General features: G+C 37.8%; 3 protein-coding genes across 3 annotated transcripts; all 3 read left to right on the forward strand.

The window, feature by feature from the left end:
- The first annotated feature begins 6,556 nt into the window (after positions 1–6,556).
- LOC122067634 lies at positions 6,557–8,706 on the forward strand. Its single transcript, XM_042631475.1, has 3 exons — positions 6,557–6,620; positions 7,894–8,145; positions 8,261–8,706. Exons 2-3 carry the CDS (start codon positions 7,894–7,896, stop codon positions 8,501–8,503), a joined length of 495 nt encoding a protein of 164 aa, XP_042487409.1. The 5' UTR covers positions 6,557–6,620; the 3' UTR covers positions 8,504–8,706.
- Positions 8,707–9,342: 636 nt separating this feature from the next.
- Positions 9,343–9,771, forward strand: LOC122067639 (leucine-rich repeat extensin-like protein 3). Its single transcript, XM_042631481.1, has one exon. It carries the CDS (start codon positions 9,343–9,345, stop codon positions 9,769–9,771), a length of 429 nt encoding a protein of 142 aa, XP_042487415.1.
- A 499-nt stretch (positions 9,772–10,270) lies between these two features.
- Positions 10,271–11,128, forward strand: LOC122067637 (disease resistance protein L6-like). The gene has a single exon (XM_042631480.1). It carries the CDS (start codon positions 10,379–10,381, stop codon positions 10,856–10,858), a length of 480 nt encoding a protein of 159 aa, XP_042487414.1. The 5' UTR covers positions 10,271–10,378; the 3' UTR covers positions 10,859–11,128.
- Positions 11,129–12,407: the final 1,279 nt, after the last annotated feature.

The raw sequence follows: 12,407 nt of genomic DNA on the forward strand, positions 1-12,407 counted from the left end.
CCAATTCGGGTCGATTCTGATTGATCCAGTTTAGCTGATTCCCCATCCCCTTTCCAATTCGATCGATTCTTATCGATACCAAATTGATCCTAATCCTAAATTCCCAGTGGATTCCAATTCCAATACCAATTCGGATCTGAATACCGATTCGGATCCTGTTTCTGGGTTTTTGAACCCTATTCCGGTTTGGTTCGGTGGTCCCTTAAATTAACAAATTAATGCTAAAGTTGGCAAAACTCTTATGATCAAGTGGAGGTGGTGGTCCCCATTTATCCGCGACGGGAATCACGTTCTCAGGGACACGTGGAAGAAGAACAGTCTCATCAAGTGGATCGCATTTTATTTACCTTTCTTACACCGTCACCCCAAGGACCAATAACAAACCCATTGGGCCATGAGCCCATGTAATAGTACCCAACTATGGTTCTAAGGACAGATATGTATCTGTATTGTTTTCGGAACTGGCCGACAAATAATCTGATACTATGAGTTAAGACTATGGGCCTGATACAGCCCTATTCCATACGATTTGTAACAGTGGTGTCAGTATCCGCCCAATACGACCAATAAGGACACCAATACTGATATCTATGGGCCCAACAAAGTCTGAGTGGGAGGAACATGCCGATGGGATATTCTCAAGGCCCATTTCTATTTCCAAGGCAGGCAATTTCCACTTGAATTGGCATTTTAATACAATAGAATATAACATTTGGATTGGATTGGATTTCTCTCTTGCATTCACGTTACTATTGGGCTAAAGACGAGTAAAGCCCAACTAAACTTTGACCAAGCGGCTCATGTGGGTTTCACCAGATGAACCCAGTTCAAATGTTGCTCATTCTATAGTCAAGTCCCCAGGACAGGAGGCCACCATGTGAAGTCAATTTCCCAAGAACAAAGTAATTTAGGCTGTGTTTGGGATGTAGTTTTGGAATAGACTTTAGGTCTATGATGAATTTTGAAGAAAAAAAAAAATATATATATATGGACATTTGAATTGGGTTCACCCGATTCTTATCTCCTTCCATCTTATATTGACCTCCAATTGGAATAAGGTGGAATCGGCCAAATTTCGCCTAAACCCTATTAAATCTCTATGAATCACCCCCTCTAGAATAGTAAGAATCAAGATCGGGTTAATCCCTTAAAATTACTCTCTAGATTTGTTGATATATGTGTCCATACATACACATGAGAGAGAAGAGACTTTTCTCTAACTAATTCCTATATATATACCCAAAGAAACTTTTACAAGTTTCCAATGTCAGACTAAACTTAAGCTTATTTGCTTCAATTGTAAAAAAGAACTCAAGAACAAAGGAATATTAGTGAACTTTTTTACTTGTTTTTTTGAAACTTATAACTCCAACAATACCCATCCGTGGGTTGCTCAAATGGTTAGGGTGAATGGGGGATTGTGTGGATAGGTGCACGGTCTCAAATTCGATTCCTTATCTGTATGTCTATGATTTATGTGGATACCATGATGGTGGATACTGAAATAATCGACAATATCGACCAATCCAATCTCAATACCGAAAACCATGAATTATAGGATTCAAAGATAAACATATTTAGACAAGAAGAGAAGGCAAAGCCATCAATTGTGATCTTAATACCGAAAACCATCAATTATTAGGATTGCACCCAAGTCTGGCATCTTCTCAAACTACTGTTGGGTCCTCCATGCCATTAAAATATGGGATATCTATAATCACCACCATGTAGTTTATTATAATGTTCGAACCATCATCCGTTAAATTGATGATGATACTGTCCCCTTACCAACTCTGTTAGTCAGACTGTTAACTAGTCACGTTACATGGTAGATTATTTTTTTGACAAAATTTTCACGTACCTAAACTACTTATTCTACGCTTTCAACCCAAACCCAAAATTTTACCCTTTCTTCCCCGATCATCGAAGATGAACTCTAACTATCTGCAACTTTCTGCAACTTTCTGCTGCAAATCATCACTCTAGTGAACCAATGAAACCTCCGGCGAGGGCTGATGATGTACCTGAACTACCTCTTATTCGCACCTTTAAAACCCAGCAAGGATTTGTTGCTCCGGATTGATCAGATTCAGGATTGGATTCCACCGATTACATCTTGGGTGGCTATATTCTCTATCTTTTTTTCTCTAATTCCCGAACTCTGGATCTAGATTGAGGGGGATGACGATACCTTCAGTGAATAATCACATCATTGTATTCCATGGCAATTGGAAAGCTAAAGTATTTCTTCCATAGCCCAATCAGTTTCTTCAATCTTATTCTGATAATAAACCTTTTGCTACTAATTCCAGAGTCAGTTCTAGTAATCTCACTCTCTCAGTCGCTTCCACCCCTCTCCGTCAAGACAACACCGTCTGGACCCAAGCCCCTCTCTCTGAGGTCCAACCCACCGCCGAAGACCTCTTCCCACCAACAACCTAGTACAAAGAAGTAAAGAATACCAAAATCTTCACCTCCATCTCTCCTTCCCCTTTTACAACCCTAGTCGCGGCAACCCCTTGGTTGGCTTCTTCCCCGAGAGAGGTGCAACAACTCCATTGTAGTCCTTAGGCTATTTCCAATAGTGATGAAACACTAGCATCAAGGATTAAGATCACACAATATCTATATCTTGGATCCACCGGTTATATTCTATTAGAATGAGTGCTTTTTATAGGGATAAAATTGTCATTTTCATTTCTGAGTTAACACCATTGAAAAAAGGGGGGGGGGGATGATTGTAATTATTAGTTTAGTGGGAGTAATTTAACATTAGGTAAACTACAGAGAAACCACTACAAATATCTCTTAAAATAAAGAAGAAGAAGACAAGTGGAGTGAGAACAAAGGACAAACAAAAGAAATACAAAAGCAAACAGCAAATAATAAAATAATACAATAAAGAAAACAAAGAAGAAAATGGGGAGGAGGCTGCCCTAGGTAGGGGTGTTAATTCTAGGCTCGCATCGGTAGGCCCTATCAAGTTTGACATATTTATGTCCTGAACTAGATCGGCCTGATTAATAAACATGTTGGGCTTGACATGTTTATAAACAGGTAGTATACAGTGCAACCACCTAGCTTGATCAACTCGACACATTTACAAGCTCGACTTGAACCAACTCTTTTAAGTCCGACCCCTTTAATAGTATTTCTATTTAGTGCTAAGACTATTGTGATATGTACGTTGAGATGATGGTGGTTGTTATATGAACATTTATCTTTTTTAGGTATAGTTTAATTGATCTGAAGTTGCTAAACTTGGGTTGTGCAAGTGTAGTTAATTGATTTGAGTTCCGTAGGTTAAAGATTGAGCACCTTAGTAACTTAGCTTCTATGTCTATCTTTGGCTTAATCCATTTAAAGTATAGGATATTTCTTTCCTATACCCATTCTTGCCTCATTTTATTGGTATTTCTCTTCAAGCCCATTTAAGAGACCAATTATAAAGAAGGTCCGTTTAAAACACGTTTAAAGTTAAATAGGTCTGTAGCCGATTAAGGCCTGTTTATGGTAGCTTGATTAGAGCCTGAGACCGACTGGACCGATTATCAATTGTACCATGCCCGCCCTAGCTAAGCCCGTCTAGCTAAATGGACGTTCATGGTGCAACCTTTGAAATTGGTCTAGCCCGACTAGGCCCAATCGAGACCGGCTCGACCGCTTGACACCCCAGCCCCAGGGAACTGGATCCTCTCAAGTGTGCCAATGCACGTACATTGGATGACTGGAAACACCTGGACACTCACCCTTGGCCGTTCGATGCACGCTGATGCACTGGGTGCACTTGACAATATCAAGGTCTTGCCCCTAGTCCCCACTTACCTCACTCCCTAGGACGTGTAGAAGGTTGTGCGGAGGAGATCATGCAGTGAGATGTTGTAAGCTTGACACATGTTCTTCAAATCGATGGTTAGGAAACTAAAAAAACTCCATTTTTATCCCTCTGACTTTTAGCAGCTCTAACTTTTGACCCACCTGATTACAACAAACGACAACAAGAGTAACAAAGTCAACCTTATCCCAACTTAATGGGGTCGGCTATATGAATCCATTAATAAAACAAACAAACAAACAAATTGGGGAAATGAAGAGATGAAAAAATGAGAGAAGAGAGTAAGAGAAAGAGGTTCAGCCCAACAAATTATGAAAAACTCGGCTAAATATCGGCTACATGGATCCTTACCCTCCAATGGACTCTAGCTAAGGTCATATGAATCCATTACCCCTGTTCTTCGAAGAAATCTAGAACTAGTGGAATGGTCATTGTTCTTCATTCTCTCTCCTTCATTGTCTTACTTCATGCATGACAGATCGGCTAAATTCCAATCCTTGAATTTCTGAGTTATTTAATTCAGATTCCTTGCGCTGGTGACGAATGAATTAATAGACTACTTACCACAACAATTTAAAAAATCTTCACAGGCTCATAGTTAAAAAAACTTCCATCTAAAATACAATGGAAAATGGAAGGTAAGGAGTGTCAATCGACCAGCACATGTGGGTTATGGATGAAGATGAGCAAGCCAAAAATAAAACACTACGAGACATCGCCATTATTGTATTTTACTTTCAAAGTCAACAACACTGAAACTTGTGGCTATCCTGACTCCTCACTATGGTTGCTATTTAAATTCTCCCACGGTTTTCGTTCTTTAAACTTTCAGTTCATTTTTGAGACCACACCTAACTTCTCAGTCGATGTATATTGAGATAACAAAAGAAATTGAATAAATCGTATAAGAGCAAAGAGGAGACTTTGCTACATCAGAGGATCAGTCGTCGTCTCACCTCCATCTCTCGAAGCCCTCAACAATGGCGCACAAGGTCAGCCTCTGTTCTCTAAGCTAGCCTTTGAGCCCTCCCCCACCATACACTCGTCTTTTTATCTTATTATTGAACAGAATTGACTTCTTCTTGGTGTCCGGTTCCTTGGACGAGAGAAAAAAAATGAAAGCTTTTGGTTTTCGTTTGTGTTGCAGGTATCAATGATAGTGTTGAAGGTTGATCTTGAGTGCTCACGCTGCTACAATAAGATCAGGAAAACCCTCTCTAGATACCGCGGTGAGCCGTCTCATATATTTTTCTTTAATTAATTCCCAGTGAATCTACTAATGCGAGAGTGGATCAGGTTTTCAAACGGAAACCACTCTTTACATGACTGATCCACAGTGATGGAATCCACCCAAGGAAAAATCCTATAGTGAATTCCATCTGTGTAGATCAGACTATACGAGAACCTGATCCACAAAGTATCAAGACCATGATCCACATAGACGAAATCCACCAAAGGAAAAACAAATCCACTGATAAATTCTATTTGTGTAGATCAAGTCATATAAAAACCTGACCCACAAAGTACCAATACAATCATTGCTCCCTTTGGTAAGTGGATCATGTTCACGTATGAGAATGTTCTCATATGCCCTTGGTCTGTGAATTTGAAATCCACTTTCTTTCACTTCATTTAATAGATTTTAAATCCACAAATTAGGGACGCACGAGAACATTCGTATACGTGAACCTGATTTGTTGTCCTCACTTTTGAACATTTTTTTTCCCTCAATTGATGCGCTTGAATTTTTTTTTGGGGGGTGGGTGGGTGGTGAACGTAGAGAGATATCAAATACAGGAGGAGATATTCGACCAGAAAGAAAACACCGTCACCATCAGTGGCCCCTTCTGCCCCAAAAAGCTTGCTAGAAAGCTCTGCTGCAAAGCTGGAAATGCCATTAAATGCATTGAGATTGTCGAGGAAATGCCTCCGAAGAAACCTAAGGGGGCGTTTGGTTCGATTTATCCATCGGACCAGATCCCAGGGAATCAGTTTCCAATTTAAATTAAACCGTTTGGTTCATTTTTGTGAAAAATCGGTTCGGAGTCATGGTGGCCAGTAGAATCAGGGTAACCAACTAAAAACCATGATTCATCCGGATTAACCTATTGAGGTTAATCCGGAATCGAGTCACGATTCCGGAGGTTCGTATAAAAGCGATGGATTCAAGTTGAATCCATTTCCACATCATCCTGCGATTCTCCCGGTGAAGTCCGATCGAGGTTCAGCGACGGTGAAGCAACAGGTAAGATTCTGCGATTCTTCTTCTCCTTCTTCTCCTTCTTCTTATTCCTCTTCTTCTTCTTCTTCTTCTGCTTCCTCTTCTTCTTCTTCCTCTGCTTCCTCTGCTTCCTCTGCTTTCTCGTCTTCGTCTTCTTCCGCTCATCTTCTTCTGCTTCGAGATCTTCTTCCTCTTCCTCTTCCTCTTCCTCTTCGTCTTCGTATTAGTTTTCTTCTTCTTCTTCTTCTTCTTCTTCGTATTTTTCTTCTTTCTTCCTTCTCTTTTTCTTCTTCATTATTTGTGTCTAGGGTTTCTAACATTTACCCTCTGGCCATGCCAGCTCGCATCTGAGAAGAACACCTAAAACCGAGTTGATTGAAGGTGAGATTCCCCTCTTATTTGTATTTTTCTTTGTATTCTTGGGCTTCATTTGTGTTTTATTAGGATTATTGAAGTTCGGTTTCTATTTTTCAGGTTGTAACTTCATATCTAGGGTTTACCCTATTTCCAAATCAGACGATCGACTCCAAGGTTTGAAGAACTAGAATCGAAGTTTGATTTAAGGTTAGATTTCGACATTTATGTGATTTTTTTCTTCTTTGGAACCATGTTCTTACTGTAATGTAAATTCGGTTTCAGTTTTCCTTCTTCTTCTTCTATGGTGAAACAATATATGATTATGTGATATGTTTCTTACTGTAAGTTGAATGACTGAAAACAGAATTGATTTCATTGCATCTATCGCAGGGATAAGGAACAACTAGATTTAAGATAAAATCAATAACTTAATGAATATAAATCTGATTAGGTCAAAAGGTTGAGTGAAATATTTATCAAGGGGAACATTCCAGTAAAGTTTGATTGAAAACTGATAGCTAGATTCATGTTACGAAAGAATCCTATAGGAAATAGGACAGTTAAAGAATTGCAAAATCGATGGATAGTTTGGGGCTCTAAGACAGAGCACAGTCAAGGTATTACAGAGATAACCAAACAAAGAACTGAAACCAGGAAACAGAAATTTAAAATCAGAGCCAAGAAACCAGAATTGGAAGAATAATAGTTGGAGAAGGTTTCCTAAAATTGATTGGAAAACTGAGAGATAAACAAAATCCGAAACTTGTAATTAGTAAGTCAAATAAATACCAAAAATCAGCAGAGTTAAATTAAGATTAACCCCAAAACTGGAACTATAACTAACCTGAAAATTAAACTAGAATATTCTAACAGAATAGCAATCACGGGGAAGACAGTTCAGAAAACCTAACTTGGTATGAGCCATTATAGATGCTGTTGATGCCATTCCAGACCTCAATTTTCAACAAAAGTTTAAGGCCAAGGAATATTTCATGGCCAAGCGGAATTCTGCCATTATCTTCTTGGGAACAAAAGTAGAAGATAGGCGAAATCTGCTTGAGATGTACTTGCCAGAGATTGAGAAGAATTGAGGTGATAAAAGTAAGTGTTTGGATGGATACCCGACAATGGTTTTATTGAGCAAGAAAATGTATCTGTTTGGTTTAAGTAACTTTTTGGTTTATGTTAAGTCTGTGACAATGGATTAAATGTAGTATTAAGACAGGTTAAGACACTGGTACTTCATGTGTTTCTATCTGAATGATTTCAAGGTTTAAATATGGACAACATCATTCTTATTTGTCCATTTATATAATTGTTTATTTCGTATGGTATATATAGGGATTGCAGGAGCTGCCAATTTATTTGGTTTATGTGCCATTGAAGTCTCCTATTTTTTGTCCATCACTCAGATGGAGGGTGTACTTAATAGTATTTTCTATGCATATAGAGTATTGAAAATGTTTGTGTTAACTTACAGATGACATCGAATATATCCGCTTGTGATATTGCAAAGTGTGAGAACTGTGGGAAAGGTTGCTCAGTTTTCACTTCTAAGTCAGGGTCACATGTTGGAAGGAAATTTTTTAAATGTTCAATGAATTGTCACTTCTTCATGTGGGTTGACCATCTTAAGATGTGTGACTGTGGGAACGGTCAATGTAAGGTCAGAACTGCGAAAACAAGTGCGAATTATGGTCGATATTTTTGGTGTTGTCCACAATCAACTGGGGTATGAATTTTTTAAATTTTTTGTTTAATTTAATTTTGTAAACTTTTTTCAGATGTTTAAGATTTGAATGTTTATTTTCTTGTATTCTTATAAAATGATTATATTTGCTTTATAGGTTGAAAACAAAGGTTGTGGAATGTTTGAATGGATATCAAGTTCAAACCCAAGTTGTGATACTTACCAGACTCCACCTAGGTCCATATGCTCAGAAACATCAACTTCATCATCTCCTTCCCCTTCATCAGACTATATCAAAGGATACTTGAACGGTGCAATAAAAGAATCTGAGGGTCATATGAGGATGTTGAGAGATGTTCTTGACGTAGTCAAGAAGCTTGATTTAAACAAAAATGTATGATGAACTTTTTTGGAACTTTTTAGAAAGAAAAGTCTGAAGCCATTGTAATGATATTGAGTTCATTATCTAATTTTTTTTTTTTTGTTCATAGAAAGACTTAATTAGCATTTACTAGTACCTGGATGGACTCAGTACTATATTCGAGTATTTACGTGCTTCTTCTCTCATTTGGTCCTAAGGACCTATATTACTGGCTTCTTGCTTGGAGACTGTTGTTTATAAATACTTTGAAGCATATATATCTCCATAAACCAAATCATCCGCTGGTTTGGGCAATTTTCAGATCTGAATTATATGGTACACGATACCTATTTCGATTACATGAACTACAATAGAATCATGTTTTGTAATGTTCTCCCAGGTTTGGCCTCTTCAATTTACAAAAAAAAAAATACAAATAAAAATAAAAAAATAAAAAAAATAAATTACTGCACTACAGTATTAGACTTAAAGGTTTAGGGTTACACTTTTTTTTTTTTTAACATATTACCATAAAAAAGAAAAGGAAAAAAAAATTAAAAATAAAGTACATGTGTGGACCAAATTGTATTTTTAGGTTTTGTTTGTGGGAATTTTTTTTTTTCAACAGAACATGGGTTCAAAGACTCAAAGGTAACCAAACAGTTTTACACTCAGAATCAATGCCCAGAATCAGGGTAACCAAACAGTTTTCACTTAGAATCAAGTGACAGAATCAGGGTAACCAAACAGTTTTCCACTTAGAATCTGGCCAGTAGAATCAGGTAACCAAACAGTTTTTTTAACGAGTTGAAATGATTCCAAAGAAACTCATTCATTTGAGTTAGATCCAGAATCCATATTCCATGGGATCTGATCCGATGGATAATTCGAACCAAACGCCCCCTAAATCTCTTGATCCACCAAAGCTGGAGCCAGAACCTGAGTCCGAGCCCGTGCCCAAGCCCAAGCCCAAGCCCAAGTCCAAGTCCAAGCCCAAGGCTGAAGCACCGGAAAAGCCTCCTGAACCACCGAGTCCACCGTCGCCTCCTCCCCCCGTGGTTGTTGTTGAGGTTGTTGTTGAGGTTCCTCCGCCTCAATACAATTCGGCCCCACCTAGACTGTCACTTAAATCAGCTCCCCCAGCACCTTATGAGGAGTATGGAGAGGGACCATGTGGTCAAAATTATGGAGGAGCACCGCAGCCGTGGTATGATGGCTGTGGAAGATCGCCACTGCAGTGGTACAGTGGATATGGAAGACCAAGTTACTTGAGCGAAGAGGACCCAAATTCATGCATCATCATGTAATGTTTGTCTTTTCTAAGGAGAAAGAAAGTGTAATGATGTTGATGTTGTTGTTGTTGTAAGTTGTAATCTATTTTCAATTGATGATTGGATAAAGTGTAAACGAAAAGATAATTCCACAACCTGTAATTATCATTCGAAAAAGTTGATAACACCCACATAATAATTCATTTACACACCCTTTAACCTTCCACTCATTTATTCCACATTGGTTCTTCAGTAATATTCATATGCTGACCTTCCCCAGATCCACCCTACAAGCTACGTCTAATGACTAATGACTAACGACAAAACAAAAAAAGAGAGAAAAAGTAGACCGTTGACTAGGGAGGTATTGGATGATATAAAAAGAAGAATAGTGAGATACAATCTAGGGGGAGGGGAATTACCTATATCTTTAACTCAAATTTCTCATATATTTCCTTCCCTGTTACCTATATCTTTCACTCAACTATCTCACCTTTTTCCTTCACTGTTTAAATAGGTAGGGAAACAGAACCACTAATTTCTGTGTTAATGACCTTAATTTCCTTAATTTACCTTTTTTCAATCAAAGGGTAAGCCCAATTCGTAGGCAAATAGAGAGCAGAGCTTTTCTACTGCAATCTTCATGGAGCCACAGATTGGATCTTCTTCAAGTTCAAGTTCAAGTTATGATGTGTTTATCAACTTCAGAGACAAAGACACTCGCAATACCTTTGTTGGTCACCTTTACAGGGCTCTAAAGGATAGTGGAATTCATGTTTTTATTGATAACAAAGATCTGTGGAAAGGAGAAAATATTGAGCCGAAACTTCTCAGAGCAATAAAAGGATCCAAACTCTCGATTGCCCTCCTCAGTGAAAGATACGCAGAAAGCAGATGGTGCCTTCTGGAGCTTGTTCAAATGTTGGAATGTCATAGAATCAATGGTCAAATCATTTTCCCCATTTTCTTCAAAGTTAACCCATCAGATGTTAAAAATCAGACTGGAAGTTTTGAGATTTCACCTCAGAAACATGGCAACGAGAAGCCTGAAACTCTAAAGACATGGAAGAAAGCTTTGAAAGTAGTAGGTGACAAGAGTGGATGGGTTTTTCATGATAGGTAAGTCTCATCAGTACCTTGAAATTACTTCTTTTTGTGAAGATCTCTCTCTATATATGATCCATGTCGTATCTTACTTCGTCTTATTTATGTTTTCAAGTTAATTTATATGGTTGTAATAAGAAATACACTATTTATCTAATTCATATTTTTTTTTCAGTTTCACTTCCAATTTGTTGTGACTTATGTCTTCCTTTTTATATGAACTAACATGCAGGAATGATGAAGCAGAGCTAGTTGAGGGAAATGTTCAATATGCTTCGATTCCATTGAATAGGGTCCCCTTGATTGATGTTAAATACCCCACTGGATTAGAATCTCGTGTAGAATATGTGTTAACTCTACTATCAAATACCACTTCTAAGGATGTTTTGTTTCTAGGGATATGGGGTTTGGCTGGTATTGGGAAAACAGCAACCATTGCGACAACGGTATACAAATACCGGGGATGATTGTAATTATTAGTTTAACGGGAATGATTTAACGTTACGATAAACGATAAACGAAGCCAATACAAATATCTCATAAAATAAAGAAGAAGAAGTCAGGTGGAGTGAGAACAACGAACAAACAAAAGAAATGCAAAAGCAAACAGCAAATGATAAAATAATACAATAAAGAAAACAAAGAAGAAAATGGGGAGGAGCCTGCCAGGTAGTGGTGTTAATTCTAGGCTTGCATCGGTAGGCCTGATTGAGCTCAATATATTTATAGTTCGATCTAGATCGACCTGATTAATAAATGTGTTGGGTTTGACATGTTTATAAATAGGTAGTACACAGTGCAGCCACCTAGCCCGATCAGCTTGATAAATTTAAAAACTCGACTTAAACCAACTCCTTTAAGCCCGACCCCTTTAATAGTACTTCTATTTAGTGCTAAGGCTATTTTGATATGTACGTTGAGATGATGGTGGTTGTTATATGAACATTTATCTTTTTCTGGCATAATTTAATTGATTTGAAGTTGTTAAACTTGGGTTGTGTAGGTGTTGTTTAATTGATTTTAGTTCCGTGGTTAATGACCGAGTAATTTAGTAACTTAGCTTCTATGTGTATCTTTGGCTTAATTCATTTAAACTATATGATATTTCTCTCCTATACACATTCCTGCCTCATTTTCTTGGTAAATCTCTTCAAGCTCATTAAGAGACCAATTCTAAAGAGGGGTCGGTTTAAAGCCCATTTAAAGTTAAATATGTCTATAGCCGATTAAGGCCCGTTTATGTTAACTTGATTAGAGCCCGAGACCTACTGGACCGATTATCAATCTTACCATGTCCACCCTAGCTAAGCCCGTCTAGCTAAATGAATGTTTACAGTGCAACCCTAGCAATTGGTTGAGCCCCTAGTTAACAATTCGGCCGAATAATTCACGCGACCCGAATTTTTTCGAATTAAATCAAAAATTCTGACCGAATCCGAATTAAAAATAAAATTTGGTAAAAAACGCGCTTTTTACTAATTTGAATTTAAAACGCGAATAATTCAGGCTGAACCGAATTAAACCAAATTATTCGGTCCACTTAAACAATATTTAAAAAAAAAAAAAAA

Source organism: Macadamia integrifolia, unplaced genomic scaffold (assembly GCF_013358625.1).
Source record: "Macadamia integrifolia cultivar HAES 741 unplaced genomic scaffold, SCU_Mint_v3 scaffold3025, whole genome shotgun sequence".
Lineage (NCBI taxonomy): Eukaryota > Viridiplantae > Streptophyta > Magnoliopsida > Proteales > Proteaceae > Macadamia > Macadamia integrifolia.

Bases quoted from the DNA above. Each gene is read 5' to 3' on its own strand.
- LOC122067639 (XM_042631481.1), top strand. From the start codon at position 9,343: ATGGATAATTCGAACCAAACGCCCCCTAAATCTCTTGATCCACCAAAG.
- LOC122067634 (XM_042631475.1), top strand. From the start codon at position 7,894: ATGACATCGAATATATCCGCTTGTGATATTGCAAAGTGTGAGAACTGT. The intron at 8,146-8,260 runs GTATGAATTTTT...TTTGCTTTATAG, and splicing joins GTTGTCCACAATCAACTGGG to GTTGAAAACAAAGGTTGTGG.
- LOC122067637 (XM_042631480.1), top strand. From the start codon at position 10,379: ATGGAGCCACAGATTGGATCTTCTTCAAGTTCAAGTTCAAGTTATGAT.